Source organism: Canariomyces notabilis (genome assembly GCF_033297395.1).
Source record: "Canariomyces notabilis strain CBS 508.74 unplaced genomic scaffold N656scaffold_25, whole genome shotgun sequence".
Classification (NCBI taxonomy): Eukaryota; Fungi; Ascomycota; class Sordariomycetes; order Sordariales; family Chaetomiaceae; genus Canariomyces; species Canariomyces notabilis.
Genome location: NW_027041847.1, coordinates 22,688 through 49,052, shown reverse-complemented (window position 1 = coordinate 49,052; position 26,365 = coordinate 22,688). Strand labels below are relative to the sequence as shown.

The 26,365-nt window shown below is 55.3% G+C and overlaps 9 protein-coding genes across 9 annotated transcripts; 5 read left to right on the top strand and 4 right to left on the bottom strand.

The window, feature by feature from the left end:
- Window positions 1–434: 434 nt before the first annotated feature.
- On the bottom strand, window positions 435–2,194 carry N656DRAFT_782935 (gamma-glutamyl phosphate reductase). Its single transcript, XM_064815855.1, has one exon. It carries the CDS (start codon window positions 2,105–2,107, stop codon window positions 755–757), a length of 1,353 nt encoding a protein of 450 aa, XP_064666957.1. The 5' UTR covers window positions 2,108–2,194; the 3' UTR covers window positions 435–754.
- Window positions 2,195–3,537: 1,343 nt separating this feature from the next.
- N656DRAFT_716028 (MFS general substrate transporter) lies at window positions 3,538–5,320 on the top strand (the record flags this gene model as incomplete). The annotated part of the gene is made up of 3 exons (XM_064812099.1): window positions 3,538–3,892; window positions 3,949–4,051; window positions 4,111–5,320. 3 exons carry the CDS (start codon window positions 3,538–3,540, stop codon window positions 5,318–5,320), a joined length of 1,668 nt encoding a protein of 555 aa, XP_064666956.1.
- Window positions 5,321–6,122: 802 nt separating this feature from the next.
- Window positions 6,123–7,526, bottom strand: N656DRAFT_692126 (uncharacterized protein; the record flags this gene model as incomplete). The annotated part of the gene is made up of 1 exon (XM_064810659.1): window positions 6,123–7,526. A coding segment is annotated over one exon (1,404 nt), but the record flags the coding sequence as incomplete, so codon positions are not given.
- Window positions 7,527–9,157: 1,631 nt separating this feature from the next.
- On the top strand, window positions 9,158–10,303 carry N656DRAFT_334579 (DUF1711-domain-containing protein). The gene is made up of 2 exons (XM_064809282.1): window positions 9,158–9,655; window positions 9,724–10,303. The coding sequence occupies exons 1-2, from the start codon at window positions 9,231–9,233 to the stop codon at window positions 10,124–10,126; spliced, it is 828 nt and encodes a 275-aa protein (XP_064666954.1). The 5' UTR covers window positions 9,158–9,230; the 3' UTR covers window positions 10,127–10,303.
- A 1,114-nt stretch (window positions 10,304–11,417) lies between these two features.
- On the top strand, window positions 11,418–14,802 carry N656DRAFT_334584 (SPRY-domain-containing protein). The gene is made up of 6 exons (XM_064809283.1): window positions 11,418–12,656; window positions 12,731–12,954; window positions 13,049–13,188; window positions 13,542–13,634; window positions 13,687–14,413; window positions 14,518–14,802. The coding sequence occupies exons 1-6, from the start codon at window positions 11,668–11,670 to the stop codon at window positions 14,667–14,669; spliced, it is 2,325 nt and encodes a 774-aa protein (XP_064666953.1). The 5' UTR covers window positions 11,418–11,667; the 3' UTR covers window positions 14,670–14,802.
- Window positions 14,803–15,967: 1,165 nt separating this feature from the next.
- Window positions 15,968–17,404, bottom strand: N656DRAFT_782931 (uncharacterized protein). Its single transcript, XM_064815854.1, has 2 exons — window positions 17,005–17,404; window positions 15,968–16,926 (listed from the first exon to the last, which is right to left on the bottom strand). Exons 1-2 carry the CDS (start codon window positions 17,230–17,232, stop codon window positions 16,108–16,110), a joined length of 1,047 nt encoding a protein of 348 aa, XP_064666952.1. The 5' UTR covers window positions 17,233–17,404; the 3' UTR covers window positions 15,968–16,107.
- Window positions 17,405–20,412: 3,008 nt separating this feature from the next.
- On the top strand, window positions 20,413–23,310 carry N656DRAFT_800898 (uncharacterized protein; the record flags this gene model as incomplete). Its single annotated transcript, XM_064818053.1, has 3 exons — window positions 20,413–20,601; window positions 22,028–22,839; window positions 22,896–23,310. The coding sequence occupies 3 exons, from the start codon at window positions 20,413–20,415 to the stop codon at window positions 23,308–23,310; spliced, it is 1,416 nt and encodes a 471-aa protein (XP_064666951.1).
- A 394-nt stretch (window positions 23,311–23,704) lies between these two features.
- Window positions 23,705–25,016, top strand: N656DRAFT_782927 (reductase-like protein). The gene is made up of 2 exons (XM_064815853.1): window positions 23,705–23,925; window positions 23,981–25,016. Exons 1-2 carry the CDS (start codon window positions 23,896–23,898, stop codon window positions 24,785–24,787), a joined length of 837 nt encoding a protein of 278 aa, XP_064666950.1. The 5' UTR covers window positions 23,705–23,895; the 3' UTR covers window positions 24,788–25,016.
- A 34-nt stretch (window positions 25,017–25,050) lies between these two features.
- On the bottom strand, window positions 25,051–26,249 carry N656DRAFT_759421 (cysteine proteinase; the record flags this gene model as incomplete). Its single annotated transcript, XM_064813195.1, has 1 exon — window positions 25,051–26,249. Exon 1 carries the CDS (start codon window positions 26,122–26,124, stop codon window positions 25,051–25,053), a length of 1,074 nt encoding a protein of 357 aa, XP_064666949.1. The 5' UTR covers window positions 26,125–26,249.
- Window positions 26,250–26,365: the final 116 nt, after the last annotated feature.

Genomic DNA, 26,365 nt, shown 5'->3' with positions numbered 1-26,365 from the left:
TAATGTCTTGGGAGAAGGCGATGAGGTTGTGGTGATGACGATTTTGACTTTACGTTACGCGCGGCCGATGATGAGATGAGACGAGACGAGATGAGACGACCCTTGATGTCCCCTGCTACTTGTTTTCCTTCACAATACCTATCCTATCCCTTGTTTATTATAAGGGGAATGGCGTGGTCGGGGTTGGGGGGTGGCTTTTGCGGTTCGGTTTGGCTTTGGCTCTGGTTGGTTGGTTGTCTGATTTGCGGATTGTGTGTTAGGCTACCATGGCTGTCTGTCTGTCTGGCTGGCTGTGTCTGGCGCTTTCAGGGGGTGGAGGTGGTGCTTGTTGGAGTCTTCTATCATGTCATACTTTTCCTCTACAGCTCACTTCGCCTCACTTGTTCTCTCTACTTTTGATGAAGGTCTATAGAATGCATTACTGTATGAGACTACTTGTGTGTCCTGTCTGGTCTGTTGGCAGGGCAGGTTCCGTGGCGTTTTCGGGCTGGCCGTATGTCTAGCTAGATACTTTGCCGTAGTGTTTATTTGTAAGACCTAGACTTTGTCTGTCAATGATTCTCCCCCTTGCTCACTTATCGAGATGCCAAGTATATCAGACACTGTCTTGCATTTTCAGACGGATTCTGTTAAGCTGTCCTCGCAGGCAACTTTCTTCATGTTAACGCTTGGCAACCGTACGCACTACCCAGCCTCCTTTTCCGCAGTGAAACTGCTACCCGCAAACTCCCACCGTTAAATAACAAATGCTTTTCTAATCTAGCGGCAGTCTTTCATGTAGAAAGCGCTTCCTCCCTTCCCCTTCGCCATACACGGCCGACACCTGCCCCTGGCCCCTCAACTTGTACTTGTAAATCATTAAACCCTCCAAGCCAACGGGGCCCCGCGAGTGGATCTTGTTTGTGCTGATGCCGACCTCGGTGCCGAAGCCGTAGCGGGTGCCGTCGGCAAAGCGTGTCGACGCGTTCCAGTAGACGCCCGCCGAGTCAACACCCGACATGAACGCCTCGGCCGCCTCCTTGGAGGCGGTGAGGATGGCATCAGTGTGGTGCGAGCCGTGCGCGTTGATGTGGGCTATCGCTTCCGCGAGAGAGGGAACCGTCTTGACGGCGAGGGTGAGGGAGAGGAACTCGGTGGTGAAATCGCGCTCTGTAGCGGATGTGAGTACGAGGTTGGGGATGGGCGGTTGGTGTTGTTCCAGGGCTGCTTTGCTGGCCTCGTCGCAGCGCAGTTCGACGCCCTTGGCCGCGACCGCGGCGGCTACCCTGGGCAGGTGGGTGGCCAGGGCGGACTCTTGCACGAGGAGCGTCTCGAGGCTGTTGCAGGCGGCCGGGTAGTTGGTCTTGGAATCGACGATGACGTCGACTGCTAGGGCTGGGTCGACGGATGCTTCGAGGTAGATAGAGCAGAGGCCGTCAGCGTGGCCGAGGACGGGTATGCGCGTGTTGGTCTTGATGTAGCGGACCAGGTCGTTTGATCCGCGCGGGATGACGAGATCGATGTGGCGGTCGAGAGCGAGCAGCTCGGGGATGACGTCGCGGGTGGTGACGAGTTGGATGGCGGCGTTAGGGACTTGGGTGCGCTCGAGGGCGGCCGAGATGACACGCGAGATGGCGACAAACGACTCGGTCGACTCTTTGCCGCCCTTGAGAATGGCGGCGTTGCCAGACTTGACGGCCAGGGCGGCGATGTTGGCAATGACCTCGGGGCGGGCCTCAAAGATGATGAGGAGCACGCCGATGGGGCACGTCACACGTTCGAGCTCGAGGCCGTCGTCGAGGCGGGTGCGTAGTGTGACTCGGCCGACCGGGTCTTCGAGATCGCGCACGTCGAGGATGCCCTTGAGCATGTCCTCCCACTTGCCCTTCTTGCCCAAGTCAAGCCGGGCGACTAGGCTCTGGCTCAACTTTCCATCGGCAGCAGCCTGGCGGGCCAGCTCGAGGTCGCGGGCGTTGGCGGCGAGGATGTCATCTCGGGCGGCCGTCAGTGCAGCGTGTATGGCTGTGAGAGCATCGTTGCGCGACTCGGCAGAAAGGGTAGCGAGCACATGCGACGCCGACTTGGCCGCCTGCGCTGCCTCGAGCGGAGACGCGTTGGTCAGGGACATATCTCTCAACCTACCCTATACTTAGGTTTTCGTTCCAATGCCCTTGCCGTTGCTCTGTGTCGGTGAACGAATCATTGAGCAAGCTTTGTCCGGCGCCGGAGCACCTTCGATGCAGGGTCGGGCCGCAGTTGGCAGTCACCCCCAGCCAATAGCCCCTCTCCCCCTACAATCAAAGGTGGGATTGCGGGGTTCGTGGGGTGCCTCTGCCAGTCATTGCGGCGGCCGTTAGTTAAGCCGTTTCGGTGGGCCTGTCTGACAGCATCTCAGGCCGTTCCGGGACAACCAACTGCATCCGGATCGCAAGCGCATTCTTCTTCCGGCTCGAAGCTGCTATCCGACGGCTCCCGTCCCTCTCCAGCAGACTCGAGTTTGTGCCAGATATCTGTGCTCACAGCATCCCTTTTTTCGGTAGTCAGGTTTGCTCTAGAGAGTGGCAGAAGAATCAAGAGTTGGCTATGTCTAGACTCTAGAGTCTCCATAATCGATTGAGTCTTGACCACCGATATACTTTCTTTATCTTCAACTCGGCAGGCATGGTGTCCACTGCTCCCGTTGTTATGGCACTAAACGATTCAAAGTGAGGATACGGAGTAGTTCGCAGTAGCGTTGAGTCACTGGCACGGAAGCTACATGCGAGAGAGCGAAGGGCCGAGGAAGGAGCAGGGCGAGCCCACACATCCTCGGCCTGCTTATTTCCGGAGGCGGCTGGCTAAACCGACCTGGATCAAGAGTAAATCGACTGTGATTGACCATCATCAGCACCTGAAGACCTGGGAGTCATAATGTGCCAGCTACCGGAGCCTGCAAGCTAGCAATTTGGCAATTCCATATGCCCACGTCTCTGACCTCAGCAGTGCTCCTCATACTAGAGTTAAGCGGTTACTCTGGTAGTAGGGCTACGTATGGGGTAAGCAGGGCAGGGCACGGGCATGACCTGGCCCTGGAGAGAAATCAAAAGCGGTTAGGTAAGGCGAGCCGGCTATTATGGGCGAGGGCATAGTCAGATTACGAGAACCGAGCCGATTCCCGGCGCTCAGGTGCCTTCCTTGCCTCGGGTCCAGCGGTTTGTAGTGTAGTGTAAATTGAAAAGACTCCGATATGTGACTCGAAATGTCCAATGTTCTGACTATCTCCTTGCTATTTCCACAAGTATTCCCTCTCTGTGAAAAAAGAGGCGTATGCTGTTAGGAAACCGAAGAGACACCAACCAATCTCTATAGTCCCACTCGCTTTGATGCCTTCTATGTCCTGCCAAAGCCATCTCCAAGCCGGATCATTGTACTGCTACTCCTGTGATCATGACTGTCGATGACTACGACCATGACCCAGGTGACGAGTCAACCGCTTCAGAGACAGCCGTCAAGCCGTGTCATGAGCCCGGGCCCGGCCACGAAGACAGCCCTGCAGGCCCTGGAGACGGGGGCTCCATAATGCCAGCTGACGAGAAGGAGAAGCCTGTGACGTCGTTCGACACGAGTGAAGACGGCAACGACGCGAAGAGCAACAGCAACAGCGAGCATGATGATGTGGAGCTGGGACACCCCCCGCTTCCAGGGACCTCTCGTGAACCTGATGGCCCTCCCCTGAGGAGGATAGCTTCATCCTTCGCCAACACCACCACCAGAATTGTCCCCAGAGCAGACCGCAGGGGTCTGCTTGGCCGCTTCGCTGTCATACCCGAGATCGAGAACCCGTATCAGTACAAGAACACCACAAAATGGATGATCACTGCTGTTGTATCTCTCGCCGCCGCCGGCGCTCCCTTGGGGACTAGCATCTTCTTACGTGAGTGCCAACCCTCACCTTCATTATCTCGACCTTGAGGCTGACCGGGCCCCGAGCTGCCCTCCCTTCAATGTCGCATGACCTAGGAGTCAGCCAGGCTGTCACCAACCTGACCGTAGCCTTTTACATGCTGGCCATGTCCATATTCCCTTTGTGGTGGTATGCAGCCGGCCTAGCACTTCATACCCCTGGTTTCGACTTGGACTAACCGCATCCAGGTCCTCCTTCTCAGAGACCCTTGGCCGCAGAACCATCTACATCGTCTCTTTCACACTGTTCGTCATCTTCTCCGTCCTCAGCGCCGTAAGCGTCAATATCTCGATGCTTATTGTCATGCGTGTCCTGGGTGGCGGTGCTTCTGCTTCGGTGCAAGCTGTGGGTGCCGGGACCATAGCCGACATCTGGGAGCCCGCCGAGCGCGGGCTCGCCATGGGCGTGTTCTATTTAGGCCCGCTAATGGGCCCGCTCTTTGCTCCCATCATCGGCGGCGCCCTCGCCGAAGGTTTCAGCTGGCGCGCAACCATGTGGTTCCTCACCATCTTCGGCGCCGTGATGCTCCTGATGCTGCTCTTTTGCCTGCCCGAAACTCTCGTTATAAGACCAGCAGCACCCCCTGACGAGACTACCGGCTCCTCCGGTGAACGCCCCGCCAACCCCCTCCGTCGTGTCTCCACCGCCCAGTCGATAAAAAAGACGGCCTCAGTGCTGAAGCGTCTCTTCATCGACCCCCTGTCTGTGCTCGTTTATCTCCGCTACCCGCCGGTGTTAATAACAGTCTACTCGGCATCGATAGCCTTTGGTGCGTTATATGTGCTGAACATCTCGATCCAATCGACCTTTTCCAAGCCTCCTTACTCGTTTTCGTCCATTCTACTCGGCCTTTTGTATATAGCCCCATCGACGGGCTATGTGCTGGGATCTATGCTGGGCGGACGTTGGATCGACGTTATCATGGCGCGGGAAGCCCGGCGGGCACGGCGATACGACGCCGATGGAAAGCTGGTGTACCTGCCCGAGGACAGGATGCGTGAAAACATGTGGCTGGCCGGCACGCTGTATCCTGGGGCGCTGATATGGTACGGCTGGACTGCGGAGAAGGGACTCCATTGGATCATTCCCAGCATAGCTAACCTGTTCTTTGGAGTCGGGAGTATGCTGGTCTTTGGCGTGGTGACCACCATGCTGACCGAATTTATGCCCAAGAGGAGCAGCAGCGGAGTCGCCATCAATAACTTTGTGAGGAACATCTTCTCGTGCGTAGGGGGAGTAGTTGCACAACCCTTAATTGGGGCCATGGGCAACGGGTGGCTATTTACGATGTTGGGTTTGGTTGCCTGGGTGACAGGGAATTTGGCGGTTTTGGCGTTGAGGCGAAAGGGGCCCGAGTGGAGAGCGGAGATGGATAAGAAACTGAACCAGAGTTCGTGAGGAGCCAAGTACACCTTGACAGATCAGGTAACGGCTGATAGACAGGTGATGCTGTCTCGGAAGCTGGGCTGGTTCGATTTCCAGATCGAGGTGTCTGGCGATAGTGATGACAAAATGGGTAACAAAGGTTCTGAGAGTGGGAGGTCTATCAAGGGCAAGACTGGAAAATAGGGGATCTAGGTCGGGCGATGGATGCTCAGAGTAGATTGAAATCTATACCCAGCTGCGTAATGACGTCTGCTGAGTTGTTGCCAAGTGAAAGGGGTTTGAGGCCGAACATGATGCATCCCGCGTCAGCGAGGCCAGTCAAGACCCTCGCATCCACAAATGTGACACTGGAAACTGAAGGGAGAAATATCGAGCCAGACCAGTCTACCGTTCTTGAGAATTGAACGAATCGAGCAGCATGGGGGGCGGGCAAGGTAGAGTTGCATTTGATACAGGATTCGGCATCCCGTTAAGGAGTTGGTCCAGAGCTGTATCTTCTGAGGCGGGCTGAGCTTGGAACGAACCTAAGCGGCCTGGTCACCGATGAAGCGGAGCAAGTGCCTGGTGTTTGCTGTCTTGCTCGAAGAGGCAAGGCTATCATCTCCCGGCCGGATAGAACTCAAAAACTCTTTCCGCCGAGATAGAATGTCTCGCCTGAACCTGATCAGTGAGCGGCCGACTGGGCGTCGCGCTTGGATGTGTTCAGGTTGGTTCTCGAAGGTGATTAGCAATCAAAGACTTGTTCGAGTGTGTGGGCGCCTTGAAGCGATGAGCGCCAACTTGAGTCATAGAGACCGCCTTTCTGCCCCTGCATTACTGTTTCCGCAATGCTAATGTATCTTTGGACCTCCAGCGGCCCGTACTTCTTTGGGTTCTCTAGACTGTCCTGTACTGTTGTGGCCTTAAGCTTGCGGTTCTTGAAGGACAAGAGCAGCAATGCCACATCCGTCGCATCGAATTGCCTGAAGCATGCTGTGGCTAACCCAAGGGCTGTTTGTATATCGACTCGAGTTGTTGGATGGTCATCAGCGGACCACCGCGATCGAAGGACCTTCACCCGGTTTGTCCAAAACTTCATTCCGGATTCCTCTGCTAGGTCGGGATACAGGTCATGCAGCCCAGCCTGGATGAGCTGGCTAAGAGAAAAGACACAAGACCGGCCCCCGTGATGCACTTCTCCCTGCGAGAGAAACTCCCCGTTGTCGTACTGCTCGTTGCCGAGACGGAAATCGAAAAATCTCCGCATGTTAATGTTGAGATCGGCAGTTTGGCGATAAGCCTGGAGCAAAAACATGTCCCGTGCAAACTGGCCCTTGGGAAACTTGGTTGTGTCGACGGCGCAGATCTTGACCTCGCTCGGAGCACGACCGGCCCGGTGGCATCTCCAGATAGCACACTGGATCACAAACAACAGGGAGCTGCTCCACGACATTAAATTGTCGAGGCAATTTCCTAATCCAAAACGCTTGTTATCCAAATGTTCGTACAGCATTCGTGCGGCCTCCACACTGGTCCTCGAAAAGAGATCGATTCTGCTTCGTTGCCCAGAGAACGCAGAGACACTTTCCGCGGAAGCGACAACGCGCTCATCGCTCTGACCAAAACTATCTACATCGAATGCTCTGAACAGGTATCGCGGGACGTCGGTCAAGCGCCATAAGTAGGGAAAATCGCGGCACTGGAGAACACTCGTCTGTGGATTAAACAGTGTAGGTCCATGGGGACAGTTGCCCAATGCTTGGAACCAAAAGCCAATCCACTCCTCTTCCCGCTTCTCCGGGTTGTTAGCTCGGCGCTCGCATTCCCTAGCAAACCACGCGGCATTGACCTCGTCGATGTCTAGGCGGTCTTCGTGCTCGTAATACTGCTCGCTCTCAAAGTCGGGGTCGTAAGGGTTAACAGGATAATCCAGCGGAATGTAGTAGTCGTTGCAATTCAAAGCACCATGGGCATCGACGGCTTGGCTGTAGCAGCGCTCCAAAATTTCGCGCAGAACAGACTCCTCATCGATGGTACTATTGCTGACAACATCCCGAGCGATGCTTTTCAGTCTAGCATCAAAATGCGACAGCAATCTTGCCGGCTGTGTTACTGCACTAGCACTGGCAAGCGAGATGATATAGGCGACGAGGTAAATGTCGGCTGCGTCAGTGAATTTCGCGATGGTGGCTGCGAGATCGTTGACCTTCCTTCTCAGAGAGATCACCTGTGCGATTGCCTCGTGTCGAAGGGCATCTTGGTCCCTATCAGCCAAGCGGATTTGTCGTATATGGACAGCGGTGTCTTTGACGGCTTGGTGGAAGGCCCGATTCGCAACGACGAGATCCTGATATGGGCTTGAGCGACCGGTAGTCTTGGACCCAGATAACTCAGACGTGCCCTGGCCATCAACAAGCCTCAATGCGCCGAAGGAATGGACAAGAGTCTTGAATTCTTCTGTCATGGCGTATTCCTTGCACTAGTAGCAATAAGAGTTGGAGAAAGTATGGCAGCGGCCGAGAGGGCAGTCGGTGGTTGCAAACTTCATTGACTCGGATCGATGATCGTATCTTAATTACCTATCTTGATAGCTCCGCCCTCACTCTGTTCGCTTTTGGTGCGCTTTTGGCGCCGAGCGGTTTTTTCAAGAGACGATTGGCCTTGCCTTCTCTTTGGGGAAAAGTCCAGGCGCGGGGTCTCCGGAGCCTGGAACGACATTTTCATGTCCATTCTGTGTCCAAGCTTCTTGGTGTTGGGTCACATTGCAAAGTCAACTTTTGGAAGAGGGCAATATGTGGCAGCCAACGAATGATGCCATTCAGGCCAGAAAGAAGTGGAAACCTCCGAGCCACATCGATTGCCCGGATGGGCTCTCTCGGCTGGATCGGATGTACCGTAAGCGTACCGTGTAGCCAAGGGAAAAGAATGTGAGGATGTGCTGAGCCTGCCGTTAGCCGGGTTGGTCAGCGTCCCAAGAATCTGATGTGTCCGCACGGCGCGAATAGTCTCAGCAGTAGCCTGGAGGTGGATGCGACCGTTGCAGCTCGAAGTCAGCCACGCACCACGGCAGTCCCATCTAAATGGCTTTTGTATCGCACTCAGGATTTTAGAAGCTGAAATGAGATGAAAAGGAAATGCAAAAGAAGAGAACAGGCATGGGCGAATAATGAGTGGGTGGGCTCGAACCAAGGCCGCAAAAGCAGACACAGACGGATTGGGAAAATGTGCAATTGAAAATCATCTGTGAGCGTAATTTGGGCAAGTTGCAGCCCCCGTTGGCAGAACGGCTTCTCATTGGCAGACATGTTCGGCTGAAAGTACGCATATACATCGGGTTAGGGTTATTGCACAGCCAGCCGTCCAAAAATTAAGGGAGAAGACGAGACTCCCCTTGTTGGAGACGGACTCCGCGCAGTGTCCCCCTCGGTTCGTGCGAACAAGTCAACTGCCCGACCTGATTCTTTGGCAGCATGAAGGCAAAACAGGTGGACGCCCGCCGCCTCAGCATGGCTGCGAGGGCTCCAAACTTTTCCAGACCCGGCCATCATCCTTCTTCGCATCCTCCCACAACCCAACCCGATGCCCACCACGCTCGCATCATCATCACCATCGCCGCTCCAGCCGGTGCGTGTTGTCGCCGACGCGAATTAAAAGTGCGACGCCAAAAGTCCACGGTAGATTCTCCCACCAAGCTGTCTGTGTGCGCCTCCTGCGTGCCAGTCAGTGGATCGCCCATCTTCCCAGCCTACGAACCTACCTGGTCAAAGCACCAACGGCAATCCCTCAAAGCATCGCCATCGTTGCCATTACCCTCACCACCTTGACAAAGGCAAAATTTCCTTGTTGTTAACCTCATTACCGCCTCCCACTACCGCCCCATTTCCCAACCATCGACCGACTTACTTGTACCGCTCACTACGTCGACGCTATTTTGCCAGCAGCGATGGCTCCCTCTAGCAAGAGTGCCGCTGCATCCAAGGACCGGCGAAAGTCGGGCAACATGGCTGCTGCTGCCAGCGCCAGTGCAGCCGCCACCAAGCCGACCCTCATCATCACCCTCAAGGTGCCGTCTCGCAGGTTGCGAGCCACTGTCGACCCGGATTTTGTCAAGGAAGACACACCAGCCAAGCAATCCCCCTCGACTTCGACCACGCTGGTTGCACCGACCAACGCTAATACTGAGAATGCGTCCGACTCGACCCCTAATACGCCGGCCGGCGGCACACCCGCACCCCAGGCCTCCAGTATGGGGCCCCCCTCTGAGGGACCCAAGAAGAAAGGGGTCAAGAGGAGTGCAGGTGCGGCTGCGAATGGTAACGGCGAGCCCAAAGTCCGCGGGAAGCCGGGACCCAAGAAGAAGCAGAAGCTGTAAGTTCCCTCCCCTTCACCCAACTTTCGTTGGTAAAGCGCACGGCAAAGCTTACGAAATGCAACAGTGAAGATGGTACGGCCGAAGGTGGGCGGAGCGGCCTGGCACCCCACAAACTAGGGCCCAAGGCCAACCAAGGTGCCATCAACGCCGGCCTGCGGGCCCTGGACCGGTCCGGCAAGCCCTGCCGGAAGTGGACCAGGGGCGGCTTCACGCTCAAGAGCTTCACTGGAGTCGTCTGGGAGATTCCGCGCTGGGTGGCGCCGCCGAAGCCCCGACCCGAGTCGTCGGCGGACGACTCAACGCCTGCGTCTATCGACAGCAGCAGCAAGGAGAACAAGGAGAACGAGAACGAGAACAATAGCCAGTTCAAAAGCGAAGCGAGCAACAATGGGGGAGACATCGAGATGCAGAGCGCCCCGAGCGTCGCCGCCGACAACTCTCCGGCACCCGTTGCCATTCCTGCTTGATGTTTTCCGGTTTTATACTTTCAAGTTTCACGCATTAGATGTGCTTTTACCGTTTCTGTACACCGCACCTTCGGCATTTCAAACAAAAAAAAGGAGTTCGGCGCTTGGTATGAACGGGAAAAGGACGGAATGGGTACTATTAAGCCTCTGGGTGGCGTCTTGTTGGCAGAGCCCTCGACGAGCAGCGGAGCCGAGGCGTTGGCGTCCAGGGGGATCAGTTTCGCGGCTTGTACAATACAATAGGATGGCTTCTCATGGCATTTGATCTCCGAGGGAGTTTAATTCAGTAGGACCCAGCATGAATACACTAGATGATAACCACTATCAGGTATCTGTCTTGTTTTCCATGATGACGCTGGCGCCATGGCACCTTCCGGTCACTTCATGGAATGCACCTTATATGATGCAGAAGAGCAAACACGCCTCCAGGCAGCAAGTTGGCCAAGAGCTTCCCGTTGTTTCTTTGATTGCTGCGTGAGTCGTCTTGAAGCTTCAATCTGTCACCAACATCCCGCTCAGTTCCAGTCAAGGAAGGAGATAAGCTATGTGATGCCTTGGAGAAGATGTTGGGTGTTATAGTCCTGAGACTGTAAGATTCATCCTGGGATCCCTCCCGTGCCACACACTTAATTGGTCGCAATCGCAAGGAACAGCACGGGACATAACGAAGACAATCTTCACGATGGCTTGGCCGTGAGTGTGCCTTAGGCTTTTGCAATCCCGCCATCTGTCTGCTTGGCCATTGGGCCCTTTCGTGTCCCAATGTGTCGAGGAACAGGTCACTCAGGAGGGGAGTGGGCCGCTACCATGGATCGATAGCCAAGTCGCAAAGGTTCCCCACCTGTCGAAGCAGCTTGGGCCTTGGAGTGGGTTCATTGCCACGAAGAGGCCTGTGGGGCTTGTGAGTGCTTAGTGCTTAGTGTAGTTTATAGGGGGCCCCCATGACTTGCCTAGGCTTTGGGGCCCCGATTCCCTAAAGAGACCCGCAGATAGTGGCTTCCGACGTCTCATTTGACCCACCGACGTCCGACGTCCCGTCATGCTTGCTTGCTTGATTGATCAGAGGACAACGACAAGAACTAAGATCATCACACTCTGTTTCGCTATTCAAAACGAGTCACGCTAGCCCGGCCGATTGGGCATCAGAACCGACAGCACCGGTTGCCACGTACGATTAAAATTGGCTTAGTGTCGACTTGGTTTGGTTCTGCTTTCTGCTTCTCATCCTGCATTTCGGGGACTAAAACGTCCGTCTTCCTCGAATCGATGACATAGCAGTGCACCAACCAAGTTCAAAAGCGATTTGCCCGACACCTGGGCTTTTTGTGCACGATATCTCCCAAAAACAAGACCAGACAACGAAGTCACAGACGCGATAATAAAATCTCTACCAAGCGTACGAACTCTGTCCTTCCAGCAGGTGCCGGGCATACACACGAGTGCTTGCCCGGAGCTGCCCGTAAACGCAACTACTCACACGACTCCACCTCATCCTTCCCCCTCCGTCGTTGCTGCCCTCGTTGGGGCAGCTCACGGTCACCATGACGAATCCGTATCAGCAGCAGCATGGCTCGGCCGGCTTTACCGGAGGAGAGTCGCTGGGTTCGTCCGGGCTACCTCCCCTCAACATGCGGCGGGCCTCATATGCATCCGTCGTTTCCGGCGCCCCATTGTCTGCCATGACTCGCCCAGCCCGGGCCGGCTTCTCCCACATCCTGAATCCCTCTCCCGATAGCGAGCCATTGCATCATGGCAGTAACCTATACTCGTCGTCCTTGAATTCCCGGATCGACGCCGGAATGACGCGTACAGCACGGAACGGGGCTCACGGGGAAAATAATGCCACAGCACACAACAACGGCGGCGGTGACAGCACCGCCTGGGATTCAAGGCGTCCGGGGACCAATCTGCAGTGGTTCTCACGCGCCTTTGACCTCTACATGAACAGGAACCCACTCTCCTCGACAGGGCCCATGGGGCCGGACGACTTTGGCTTCGCCCCCACAGGCAATCCCCACCACCCCGTATCCAACATCAACAGCACCGGCTTCCTGTCACCGTCATACTTGCGGGGTTCGGTATATTTGAAGAAGCTCGAGGAGAGGCACAGGGCCAGGATGCTCGCCGAGCGGGAGGGGCAAGCGGCCAAGGGACAGCAGGGGGTGGCGGCGTCGTCGGCCGTCTCAGGCTCGGCCTCGTCGTCACGGCTGGCGAGTAACGGGAGCTCCCACCTGCCCGCCGTGGCCAACAAGGTGTCGGGCGCTGGCTCGTACAGGGGCGTGGCATACGACGTCGTCGAGAAATCCCCGTACCCGCACGACGACGACACGGTCAGCCCGCTGCCGTCGAGGTGGAACAAGGACGACAAGGAGGGCGCGCTGGAGGTGCTGGGCGACGGGTACGAAGTTAAATACACCGGGAGGGCGGGCAGTGACCACGAGGCCAGCGCCATCCGCGCCGATCACTACATGTCGGCGTCGTGTGGAGTCTATTACTTTGAGATTGTGGTGCTGAATAGGAAAAAGGAAGAGTGGGTCTAACTCTGCGCTTTGCGGATGGAAAGACTTGGAGGGATAATAACTAACATTGACTGTTCTGCCGCAGTACGCCAATTGGCATAGGCTTCTCAAGTAAGGTGGCTTCGTTATCACGAGCTCCCGGGTGGGAACCGGAGACGTGGGGCTACCATGGCGACGACGGCCACTGTTTCGCTGCTCAGACGGTTGGGAAGGCGTACGGCCCGAGATTCGGAACCGGGGATACGGTGGGCTGCTTGGTCAACTTTCGGTTAGGACAGGCCATGTTTACGTTGAACGGGAAGGAGCTGGGTATGTCACCGTGTCACTGCCGCACGCACGCCGTGATCCCCGCCGGCATGGCCAGGATTCGCCGAGTGTAAACATCCCGCTAACCTGTCAACAGGCGTTGCTTTTCGAGATATCAACTTCAAGGACGTGAAGACCAAGCTTTATCCCGTCGTTGGCCTGAAGAAAAAAGACGATCACATCTGGGCGAACTTTGGGCAAGTGCCTTTTATGTTTGATATTGATGGTTATATGAAGGTGAGTTCAGCTCTCTGTGGCAATCTCCTTTTTTTTCGTCCGGTCTTTGGTCAAATGGTTTCTCTGCTGTTTTTGTGCCCGAATCAACCTTCCATTCCCGTGTGTAAACAATTCTTCTGCAAGTGCAAGAAACGCCCAAGTGAGTCGCGTGTTTGTATCGACTTTGACCATTCTATTGCTCGACTCGCGACTGCCTTGCAATGAGCAGATCTACTCCTTCCTTGTCTGTTTCTACCCCTCGAGCCGTTTTTTCTTCTATCCACAATGGCTCTGCGCACAGCCAACTAGAAACCATGGCCCATGATCTCCTTAGTCCGGTAGCAGCTGAACGATTTCTGACACAATTTCGTCAGAGACAACAAGCAATGATTGAGGAGGAGATCCGGCAAGCCGATACGTCCAAGCTCGTACCGGGCTTGTCAGAGACGGAACTCATCCAGCAACTCGTAAGTCACCCCTCAAAGCACCCGCCCGTGCTCACTAACCACCTGGGACCAGGTCCTCCAGTTCTTGCAGCATGATGGCTATGTCGAGACGGCTCGGGCATTCGCAGAAGAGATCCACGCCGAGAAAATGGCGCTCCGGCTAAGCTCGGATGAGCCCGTCAAAGACATCAACATCAAGGACGACGAGGACGCAAACAACAGGCAACGCATCCGACAGGCAATCCTTGAAGGCGACATAGAGCGCGCCATGCAGTACACCTACGCTCACTACCCCACCGTCCTTCGGGACAACGAGCAGGTCTACTTCCGCCTGCGTTGCCGGAAGTTCATCGAGATGATTCGCAAGGAGGCCGAGCTCAACATGCTTCTCGAAGAGCGCAAGAACGCAAAGAGGCGGAGCCGTGCAAACCTGCAGAGTGGAGATGACGAGGAGATGCTGGACGACACGGCTGCGGCTGCTGCAGCGGCTGTCAGCGATCACTGGGAGGACGAGATGGACGTCAACATGGCGGCGCCAGCCGAGGAAGAAGAGGATGAGGATGAGGAAGATGGCGTGACCCCGGCGTCGGTGAGCAAGCTGTCGCAGGAGGCGCTGATGTTTGGCATGGAACTGCGCGCCGAGTTTAAGAGCGACCCGCGCAGGGAGACGAGCAAGCATCTGGACGAAATCTTCTCGCTGATTGCCTACCCTAATCCTCTAAAGGTCAAGGAGGTCGCCCATTTGCTTGGCAGCGAAGGGCGCGTGGCTGTGGCGGAGGAGCTGAACGCTGCTATCTTAAGTATGTTTCACTCTTTTCTTCCGCCTTATTCTTTTTACCCTCGATTTGTAAGTTGAGTTTGAGATGAACGTTTTGCTAACGCTGGGTTTCTTAAACACAAAAAGCCTCTCTCGGTAAATCTTCGCGGGCCGCGCTGGAGAATGTCTATGCCCAGACGTGTGTCCTGCTCGAGGACTTGAGGAAGGACGGCGGTGACGGTGCCTTCATCACGGTCGACAGTGTCATTGAGAGCATTCCCCCCGCGATTTTGCCCTAGCGGCGGTAAGATGAGGAGGGCAGAGGAGAGTAGGAGAAGGAGGAGAAGGAGGAAGAGGGCATAGATCCCACTTCCAAGGTTTACACGTTCCACTTTCCGCTTTCTACTGATACTCGGTTACATGCATCATATATACATTGCATGGGCACACGGAGTGGCGTTTATCTGCGCTTTCGGGTTTCTTTCGGTTGCGGAGGATTTGGAACGGGAGGGCGCCGCTGGGGCTTTAGTTCTGGGTTCGTTGGCTTCGGGCTGCTAGTTTGTTTTATTTGCCTGTTTTTCTATTCTGGGCTGAAGGCATCGGACTCAGAAGGTTGTTCATACAGGTTGATCGCTCTGCTCTTTTAATTTCCTCTCCGCTTTTTATCTTCGTGGTTGAGTCGGATTTGGCCTGCTTTATTCCATCCTCTCTCGTGTCCCCCATCTCGACTGGTTTCCCCATACGGTCCATCTAGCGTTTCCTTTCATGCTCTCCTCTGGGAGTTTCGAAGCTGGGCTCTCGCAGGGGCGGACGTTTGTGGAAGGTGGCTTTGATCTGACCGGAGCTGGGCAAAGACGGATATGGATGGGAAGATGTGGATAGGTGAACCAGGAGAGGGTTGCAGAGTTAGGCGTTGGAGTTGGAGTGCCATTTCTCTTCAACAAATGTGATTCATCATTCTCGCTCAATTTCTGTCGGGCAAGTATACAGCACCTCACTGCTCATGCCCACCTCTCACATCTCCTACCAACCAATTTATCGATCTGCTCTACCGTTTCTGCTTTGTTTCTTATCTTTTCCCGGTCTCCGTTATGCGCCTTGTTAGTCAGTGTAATTTGCTGGTTTAGATTCCTATGAAGTGTCGGGATAAGGGGGGCCTGGGCTGCATCTACAGAGCTAGCGGGGGCTGGCGTAGTGCTCTAACCAACTTAGCTTGTGGAAATGAGTGCCCACCTAACCTGCCTACTTGCCTGATTTGCTTCGGGCGTTCTGGTGACGTTGCTTTAACCCTAGGTTTGAAGAGATGAGCTGCTGTTTGTTGCGCCGTTTCGATTTTCCCGGTGTTCTGATGATGCGTTAGGTAGGATCCTTGCCACGTTCAATCTGAGTTGGCCTGTCTCCTTCCAACGCACTGGATTAATTGGGAATTTGCCAACCCGGCAATTGCATGTCTAGGCATGTCACGGTGATGGCTAGCGAGTCGATGTTGTAGAGCCTGAAAGAGGGGCTCATAGAGAAGCTGTTGGGTACCTAGTCATGTCACTATGGAGTTTAGCGGAGCTCTAGACATTCTACGTGTGTCCCAATACTGTGAAGGTGTCTGCAATATTGACTTGCCATGTCTCTCTGGGTATCTTCCGGCTCTAGTCTAACTTTTGCCTCCAAATATAGTACACCCCACCGGGATCATTCCTGACTTCTTCCTCACAGTGTTACATATGAACAAGCTTTCATACCCTACGCTCTCGTTCGCCCGTCCCACCCGGGCCACGCAGTCTCAAGCATTCTCCGTCTGTGCCTCGCCAACTCCCCGGTCCCGGCGTCCTGCACCATGGTCCCCAGCGTCGTCTTGGCCTTGATCTTGGTCTTGGCCCCTTGTTGTGGCGGGGGGGCTTCCTCCTCCTCATCATCTCCACCCATAAACTCCATCATCAGATGCGTGTAACTGAACACGGCCGCGTCAAACCACGTCGGCCGCTCCACCCCAAAGAACCACCTGTCCTCCCCCTCTTCCCCCCTCGTCCCGCCGGCTAGCAGCGCGGCCAGCGCCTCCAGCGCCTCCCCCGCGGCGGCGTACACCGATTCCTCGTCTACCGCGTCCGCGCCGCCGCTCGAGACCAGTTTTCCGTTGCTGCTGCTGCTGCTCGTGACGATCTGCTCGGCAGCGGCCCTCCGCAACTGCCACGCCAGCGCGGCCTGTACCCCGCCCGACGACGACGCGGGAGCTATGTACAGCTTTTGCAACAGCTCGCTGTGCGCCGGGTCAAGGTACAGGGCGTGCAGCCAGGCGTTACGGAGGTGGAGTGTTACCAGTGCGAGATAAGCTTGTGCGCGGTTGGTTTCGTGGTCCGGGATCTCGGGCGGTATGACTCCGCCGTGTTGCTGGGCGTAGCGGAGGAGCTTGTCCGCGGGGATCGGGCCGGCGGCAGCAGATGGAGAAGAAGAAGTGGGTGATGATGGCCGGGCGGGGAGGAGGAAGGGTAGGGAGCCTGTGGGCGAGGCGTGGTTGGTTGAGGGGAGGGTGCGGAAGCGGAGGTTGGAGAGGCGCAGGAGGGTCTGCGATAGGTATGCTTGTCAGCGGTCTTGACGGGAGAGGATGGATGCACGGCGGGGACATGGAGGTTTGTTTCTTACCTGCCACTTGAGACAGCCTGGATTGAAGCTTGGTAGGCCTAACCGGGCGTCTTCGTCTGTGGAGAAGATGTAGAGGGTTGGGAGTTCGCCGGAGGTAAGATGCTGAGACCTCGCGGGGAGCTCGTTGGCGTCGTACATGAGCAACGGGAAACGGTCGAACAGTCGCTGCAGCGGCCGGGGAACTTGCATTGCCCGCCAACCCGCCGCAGACGGTCGTGTTGAAGACATTGGTGGGCTCGTTTGCGTTGTACTAAGACGCTGCTCTGCACCTAAAGGTACCGTGGACGTCGCTGTTTCACGTGAAATGCGTTATGTAACTTATGCAATCCGTCGCGGCATGGTGTTGGTGTGCCCAGAGTTTGTCCTGCAGTGCGCAACCGGGGACGGATCCGTGCTGTCGACCTGCTGTATTGCAGTGAAATATAGTGTATAATTACAGTTTCCTTATCCAGGTAATACCTACCTAGGTACGTATGACATTTGCTGTATCAGTATTCTGTAAATACCGTTTACTCCTCTGTTGGGTGGGTAACATTAACACGCCCCGCCCTTGCATTCAAATTCGCCGGACGCCCGGAAGGAGCCGCCGGCGCTGGCACAAGCTTCTTTCCTGTCTTGGCTCCTTTTCAAGGTGTGCTTGCACCTGCAACTGATGAACGGTGCAACTCCAGCCTCTGAGGAAAGGACCTTCCAAGATGGTGTGTTCATCACGGCCGATCCAGGTTCAATGGAACAAGTTGTCCCGTTCATAAGTCGCAACAAGGAGACACATCTACTCGACCCGGTCGACTAGAGCGTGCCATTGCAGAATCGGTTCAGCAAGCGCACAGAAAAACTAAACGGTTGTTTACCGCGCAGTAACCTGGAACGTTCTGTTCACCTCACCGAGGTCGCATTGCCAGATCGTATTAATCAACTCAACAACGGCCGAGATTGGCTTGCAGGGAAGGACACGTTTTCCCTTTGGCAAGAGGAGACATTCAGAAACTACTGTATCTCGATCACGACATGTGGAAACGTCCCAAGAATCGGCCCGGCAGCAATCGACTGATCCTGCGGAGACCGAGTCGAATTTTCCCGATGCTCTCCTCACCGCTTGTGAATAGCGAAGGGTACCTTGAGAAGCAAACAAGACAGAATTCGCCACTGCCATTGACGCGGCTAAATGGTCTGGTAGAAATTCTCACTCTGGCTAGCTACCTTGGCCCGGGGCATGGAATTTCGGACGCTCTCTGCCCGCTTATCCGGCCATTGAAGCCGTACGGAAAGAGAGATAACGAGATGTGTGCAAACTCGCCATCACCCGACAGTATACGGATAAGGGTCCGAGTACACAATTAGCGTCTCGACTGGTATTTGAGCGGTGGAGTTGGTCTGCTCGTTGCATACCGATCGTTCTCCAGGCGGGCGAAGGGGCCGAGATGCCTCCACCCATTCTAGTGGAAGTGTAAGCTCATGCTGCAGCCCTGCTGCGGCGCCATTTTGAGGCTCCGCACTCTGTGATGCGCTGCGTGCCCCTGGCTCTCGTCAATCTAAAATGTATGACAGATCGAGGTGGTATGCCGTCAGCTACAGCTACTCGGGCAGGACAGGAGCTCAACTTCCGAAGAAACCCGGGCGGCCGCTCTTACTAACCCCTGATAGCGATCCTGCGCCGTCTACCTGGATACAACCGTGTCCCGGTGCAACTGTAACTGCAAGGTGCAGGGCGACGTCGGGTTCATGAGATTCAAGGTGAGAAGTGAGCTGCGAGCATAGGTACGCTTCGCTACACCGATTGCACTCTAAGCGTTTCCATGTGAGGTACTGTAGGTAAGCTGTGCCGGCCTTATCTTACACACTATCAGCTCTTCACTACACCACGTGTAGGCTTCAGGCTGACGACGCACAGTGACTGGTGGAACAGCCTCGGCATCAAAAGCCGGACCACACTTCAACTGCGATAGTCTCAAGATAAACACTCCCACCCAATATACGCCATCCACGTTTAGATTTCGGCATCTCTGCGAGACGTCGGGCCTGGCAGATTTGCCGAGTGCGGCCACCTTCACTCTGGGAATGGCTTGCTCAGCGTCACGAATGCTGTCTGTAGCATTGGGCGACACAGGCTGAGAAAAGCAAGGCCACCGCGCAAAAGAAGCATTCTTCGATGGTGTGGGGGTCGAACAAGTGGGCTCTTGATATGTTCCGTACCCCACCAAACCCCACCAAATGCCCGGACGTTGGCGCCGAAGCTCTATGAGTGACTCGGGAGTACTTTGGCGGAGTGTGGGTTGCTCGGGGGCTCCGAGCAATGCCACGGCAAAGCGGCACTTCGGTCCTTGACCCGGCTGCTTGGTGGAAGTACTCCCTTGTCACGAGCCTTCTCGGTTTGATGGAGGTTGGTGGACACCTATGACGCCGTTTCTCGCCGAGCGCGCCCACGTCAAAAAAGAGGAAACGTCGTGAAGGAGTCTATTCAGTGGGGAGGAAAAGAGCTCAAGTGCTCCGCAATCTCCATCGCATTAGTTCACAAGCTTCCTTTTATCCTGCCTCCTTTTGTACTTATATTGAGCGATGCGTTCCCCCGCTTCCAGGGCCGCCGTTCTTCTCGGCCGCCCCTAGCTAGCCTCATCACCGTCGCCCTTCGCCCGTTGCCCGCTTCCGACCCGAGCCCGATCACGCAGCCACCCCTCCATCGCAACCCAAGGGAACAACAAAGAACGAGGGGACATCACGTTGCCATCTCGCACCATTCCCTAGCTGAATCACATAGGTTTTCTAGATTCTGTTTGGCTGCTCCTCTACCCTGCTCTGGAAGTACCATTTCCGGCATTCCACTCGCCTATCGCGTCTTATCGATCCTCACTGTAACAATTCATCGACGTCCGCTTCTGGCTGTCTGCAGGACGCACTCCCCATTCACTCGCGGCAAGGCAACCAGACGGCAAGAGGTGCGCGCGGGCCTGCGACGGTTTTGCATCTCGCGTCTGCACTGTCCCGCCCTCGGACCCAAATTGCACTGATATTGCCCTACCTATTCAGCCGACTTGCGTTTGCACCCTTTATCTGGGCCATCAGGGCATCGGGAACTGCACCTGATATACTTGTGGCTTGTGGTGATACAGCAGCCGGTCTGTTCAAGAGAGGAAAGGCGCCCGAGACGTTGTGCGAAATCAAGGCCAAGAACCCGCCATTACAGACGAGGGGGATTAGATTTTGACCTCATCGTCCTACGTCCTAGAGTTTTCCATCTCTGCTTTCTGGGCTTGTCTCATATCTGTCCATTCTCTCGCTCAGCCTGTCCGTTGTCTGTCGTTCGACGCGATCTCCGGGTCCGTGGCTAGCAACTGTCCAGTGCCCTTCGGGATCTTGACCTCGGGTCTGAATTTTCATTCGCTTCTTTTCGGCAATCAAGCCGCCCCCGAAATGGACTCGAGCAAGCAGACATCGACTGTGCCCTCGACGCAACAGTCTCCCACGACGATTACCCTAGCGCCTCCGCCGCCCGTGACGGAGAAGGCCCCTTCGACCGAGCCCTTCCTAAAGGATTTCACGCTGGTGGCCGAAGCAGCGAAGAGGGCCCAGATGGCTGTGCTGATGCGCGACCTAGAGAGCGTTGGCCTGTCATAAACATGAAACACGGGGGAAGACATGTCCAGTTGCTCATACGGCGGCCATCCCATCGTTCAGCGTTGAGTTCTGCTCTCTGAAAAGAGCACCGAGTACAGAGCTGGTTCAGTATCACATGCTGTGATACGGACCCTTCCCAATGTCAGGCAACGGGCAAAACACGACAGCCACTACTTGAATATCGGACCGTCGACTATTGGCGGATGGATCGATTGGATTCATACTACCTAGACGGTGACCTTTAGGGTTGGGGACAGAGACATGAGCATGGACGAGGCAGGCGAACTGGGGAGGGAACTGGGTCAGGCGGGTTTCTGTATTGATGGGTGTTTGTCTGGCTTTGGTCCCAACGGCATATATACGGACGGGGATATCTTGGTCATCGGTTCTATCAGCATCACGGAGTTTGATCGTTGCTTTGGATTTGGACTCGTTGGGCGGGATGGGTAATGGTTGCATTATGGTTTTTTCTTCTCTCATGTTAACTCCTACCACCCTGAGGCGTGGTGAGCCTATATAGATTGTGGGTAGGCTACACAGTATAGCAACGATTAACACTAGAATGATAATCATAAGTCTTCAGAAACGTTACAGAGTAAACCGCAGCTGGTTTTATCCGGGGATATTGTTAAGCTCGCTCAACGCCCATGAGTTTGCGGTAGAACACGGACTACCCTTACCAGTTTCTTAGTGAGGCAGCTGTAAATACCTGTAGAACATCTAACACTCCTGTACCCTATTGCTATGACAATGTGCACTTTTGGGCCTTTTAATTAGACCTTTAAAAAGCTTAGTAGAACTAGAAATCCTGAACTGTAAGTCTTGATTAACCTCTTGAATAAGTAAGTGTCAACTAGGGAGGTAAGCGTTGAGTATCTCGAACGGTACCTTAAGCATCGAGTAGGTAGGTATCTTGAACGGTAAGCGTTGACTACCCTGTAGGTACCAATCAATAACTTGAGAGGCTTACTTATCAATAGGACTGGACTTTAAGCAAGCGAACGAAAAGCAAGCTCAGACGCTTGTATGATGAATCTGGGCAATCGCACGCACCATTGCAGGTCGTCACTGCTGTGGCGGGAGCTGAGGGCTCAAACCCGCCACCTGCTTCTTGCCGCTGCAACAAATATCACGGAGGGCTGCTGCTTCCCCTGAATTTCCCCTACCTCCTTCCACTGCAGCACATTCCTAGGCCTTTACTTTGCGCCGTTTGCGGTGTGCGAACTTTAGGTCAGTATACCTCCTTAGCATCACCACTGCCTAAGTCTTGTTCAGTGGGAAGGAGGAACCCTGGACTCAGGAACCTGTATTTATTGGGGCACTGGAGCTTGGCTCTTCTCCCTACTGCAACCCTCCTCCAAACTCCAACCTCTTCACAGTCAATACAACCACTCTTTGATTGTGCTTTCAGTCTACATCGACTTCCTGTCCACCCCCCGGAGGCAATCATGAGGCAAAGGTCAGTTCGTTCAACAATCTGGCAAGGTCGGAGAAGCTACCCAGCGGCTTGCCCAACCATTGGGTTTTTGGTGTCTGTCATGTCGACTTCGACCCACCCGGCGACCTTGTTATGGCCGTCAACCCACAGAGTGAATATCTCATTCAAGGCGGACCGGGTCAGATTCTTTCATTGCCAACGACACGCGAGAAAGCCGAAGCCACCATCCCCTACCTTCTTGATGCCTTTGCCAAGCCCTCGCCCATCGACCCTTCGATTCCAACCTTTGCACCTTGGACCTGGTCCACCCTCGATCCCGACATGGCACAGGCGATTGAGGATGGCCTCAAAAGGCACGGCGTGAAGCCCGAGCTTTGCAAAGTGGGCGTCTGCACCGCTGAAGAACGGGACATCTTGGAGACGGTTCGAGCCAGTTTCTTTAAAAAGTTGACTAGGTGTCTAAGGGACGTTGAGCTCGACCCAGTTGATCTCGGCGATTCCACAAAGTGCCATGGCTGCGGTATGAGCCGCGAGTGCTTCTTCCAGCCGCTCAAGAAGTGTGCGCGATGCGGCGAGGCCTGGTATCACTCGCGGCACTGTCAGAAGATGCATTGGAAGCACCATAAGCGTACGTGCTGCGCACCTGGCGCACCTGGTGCCACCCCTAGCCAGGCTACCCTCGATGCTCATGCCTACTACACTACGAAGGCGCCTACCGACCCGGAGGCTCGGGCTTTGATGAGCTCGCTTCGCCTTGAGGGGCATCCAAACCGTGGCGGAATAGCGTGCGCTCCCCCCCTCCGGACTATGTTGGAAACATGGTAGCTGACACAGCCTCTAGACTGCCTCTACACCGCCTGATTGTCACGGGCCAAGACACACCGGAGAAAATGCGGCTACTATTTGGCCCACAATATGAACGCACCCTCAAAGAGGATCATGAAAATGCCCGTATCGAATGCCTACTCGACCCGCCCCCTGGTTCTCCTTGGCACGTTCTGAACGGCTCTCTGCATGATCCTTCCCTTGTTCGATCTCTGCGGCCAGCAAACGAGGCTGAGAAGCAGAAAGTCGAGGAAGTCAGAGAGATGCAAGCTTTGATTCGACAGAGGGTGGGCGCTGGGAAATCCCCTTCCTCAGCGGACATGCAGGCCATCCTGAAGACCTTTGGACCGAATTGGCCTACAAAGTTGCCGACCTACACTCTGGCGGCGAATACCATGGACCAAGGCGTTCCGGCTGGTGGATTCCGCTAGTTTCTAGCTAACTGAGGTACATCTGCTTTTTGATAGTATTATAACAGGTATAGAACCCAATTACATATATATCCTCTAACCTACAATAGCCTCAGAGAGCACAGTCATCGGGGAATAAACAATGGTGAACAATCCTAACTCCCAGAGAGTTCCAGTCTCGGCAGAAACTTGGAAATTTCTCTGAGCAAGTCATGGCGAAACAGCAGCCTGCTAGTTAACTGACTGCCTCGTTTGCGGCCAATGCGGAGTCTTCTACCTGCGCAACCTGCAGTCACTTCCTCGTCAAGAGAACAGAAAACGGGGTTGCTTACGGGAGTCATGTTCATACGTATTGCGGTATTGTACAGTACAATACCTACCAACTTTTAGGCCAATCAGCGTGCCGCTACCTGTTAGCGGTCAGCAACGGCAAAGATGCCTCGGCTCGGCTTCTGTGAGCTCAACGGCCGGCAATATCAACTGCGGAGCGAGCCCCCGGATTCGGCTCCGGATAATTCATTGACTGGCATATCTTATCCAGGTACCAACTACCAAGCAGGATAGACAATATTAAACTCAAGTCAGAATCTTCAGACATATTTCAATATGGACATTGAATCCCTCTTCAGCGTCAAGGTACTTCGACATCTTCGCTCAACATTGAAACCCCCCGCTGACATGGGTCTCCCAGGGCAAAGTGGTCCTCGTCACCGGCGGCGCCAAGGGCGTGGGCCGCATGATATCGGAAGCCTTTGTGCAGAATGGCGCAAAGGTGTACATTGCCTCACGCGACGCCGCAGCGTGTAATGCAGCTTGCGCCGAGCTCAACGCCCTCCTTTCATCCTCCTCCTCCTCATCATCATCAACAAAAGGATCCGCGATCCCGCTCCCAGCGGACCTGTCCAAGCCCTCGGATTGCCAACGGCTCGCCGCGGAACTGACCCGGCGCGAAACCAAGTTGCACGTGCTCGTCAACAACTCGGGCGCGACTTGGGGGGAGGCCTACGACCAGTTTCCCGACGCGGCGTGGACCAAGCTGCTGACGCTGAACCTGCAACGGGTATTCACTCTGACGCAGCTGCTCACTCCTCTACTCGAGGCGGCAGCGGACCTCAGCAGTGGCGGCACGACGCTGGACCCGGCCCGCGTCATCCACATCGGCTCCATCGACGGCATCCGCGTGCCTGTGTTGCCGACGTATGCTTACAGTGCTAGCAAGGCGGGACTGCACCACCTGTCGCGCCACCTGGCTGTGGAGTTGGGGCCAAGGGGGATTACGAGCAACACGCTGGCTTGTGGGCCTTTTCCGAGCAAGATGATGGCTGCGACGCTGGAAAGTTTTGGGGAGGATATTAAAGCCGCGAACCCGCTGGGGCGTATTGGTATGCCTAGTGATGTCGGGGGTGCGTGTATTTTTCTGGCGAGCAAGGCCGGTGCGTTTGTCAATGGGGCGACTATTACTCTGGATGGAGGGGTGGTGTTGCAGAGTAAGATTTAGTTTGCTATGGGAATGGTGGCTTAAGGGACAGGAAGACGATCATGGCCCAAATCTATACATAGCAACACCGTCAGGTGGCATATGGCTGGGAGGTGTCCACCTCCCATTAGGCCAGATTTTGAGTTACCGCTCAGCCTCTACACTGGACCCCGTCGCAGACCAGCCAGCAGGTCACTCTAAGATATTCCTCCCGTCTACGAATAGTGTAATAATATCAACCGTCGAAGCTCATTGATATCCTCTCCCTTCACACCCCCATCTAATCAACCCGCCTTTTCCTTCCGCAGAGAATTATAATGCTCCCCCAACCCGTATCCATGCCTGTAATAAGCCAACCACAGCGTCTTAACCCCCTCTCCCTCCCCGTCCGCTTGCCCCTCCTCCCCTACTAACCCAGGCTTGACGACCTCCACTCCTCCACCACCACCACCATTCGCCTGCACCACCCTAATCTCCACCCCGTACGCGCCCGCCAGGGCACTCAGTTCCAACTGCCCGCCCCACTCCGCCGTGTCCCTGATCTTGCTGACATACGACTCAAACTCCTCATCCAAAAACCCCTCGTAAAGCTCCCGGTGGCGGACCATGAAATCCGCCGCGGCGGCCCGCACAAGCTTATACCCTGCCACCCCGTCCCTCCCCCCTGCCTTATCTAATGTAGCTAAAGGTTTGTTAATGGGAACCCCCTCCGCCTCAAGCTGATCGGCCACGGCCGAAAAGAGACAGTGCCCGTCGGGCGCAATCTCGCGCTCGCGCAACGAATGCGCCGCAAACATCTTTTCTAGGGATGCCCGCTCCGCGGCCCGCCGGTCGGGCATCTGTGCCGCCTCGCTCGACGCGCTGGCTGCTAGTGCTTCGAGCTCGGCTGCGCGCCGGGCGAGGCGCTCTTTTTGGCGGTTGCGTTTCTTAGGAGGAGGCTGTTGTTGACTTTGTTGTGGTTTTTGTTGTTGTTGTTGTTGTTGTTGGGCGGAGGGAGGTGAGGAGAGGGTGGTTGTTTGCAAGGTCGAGGCCAGGCCGTTGACTACTTGTTGTGAGTTGTCGGATGGTGGTAACGTTTGTGGTTGGGGCTGTTGTTGGGCTTGATTTTGTTGCTCTTCTTCTCGTTTCTCGCTGCCGTCTTCATCTTCAATACCAGCATCGTCACCCCCCAGCAGCTGCCTCAGCTCGGCCTCCTGGCGCTCCCGCAGCTCGCGCTCGAGCTCGGCGCACTCGTCGTTGACGCCCTTGCGCGTCTTCTTGGTCGCGTTTTTCTTCTTGTTGGTGACGCGCCCTTGAAGATCGCGTTGCTCCTTTCGGTGGCGCGCCTGCATCTGCTCGAGGGACTCGGACTGCTCCATGGTGGCCGTTGTTGTGTCTGCTCAGGGATGAAGAGTTTGAAGTCTGGGCCACTGATGAAGCTCTGTCAGAGCGAAAAAGTTGGTGGGGCAATCGCGGGGTCGGCCGTGCCGTGCCGAAATCTCTGGCCCCACCGCTGTGCTTCCCCGCCCTGATTTCAGGGGTTCTTGGGCCCACTTTGTGCTACCCGTCCAGGACTCAAAGGTCAACATGCGGTTCTACTTATGTAATCCAGTATTGAAT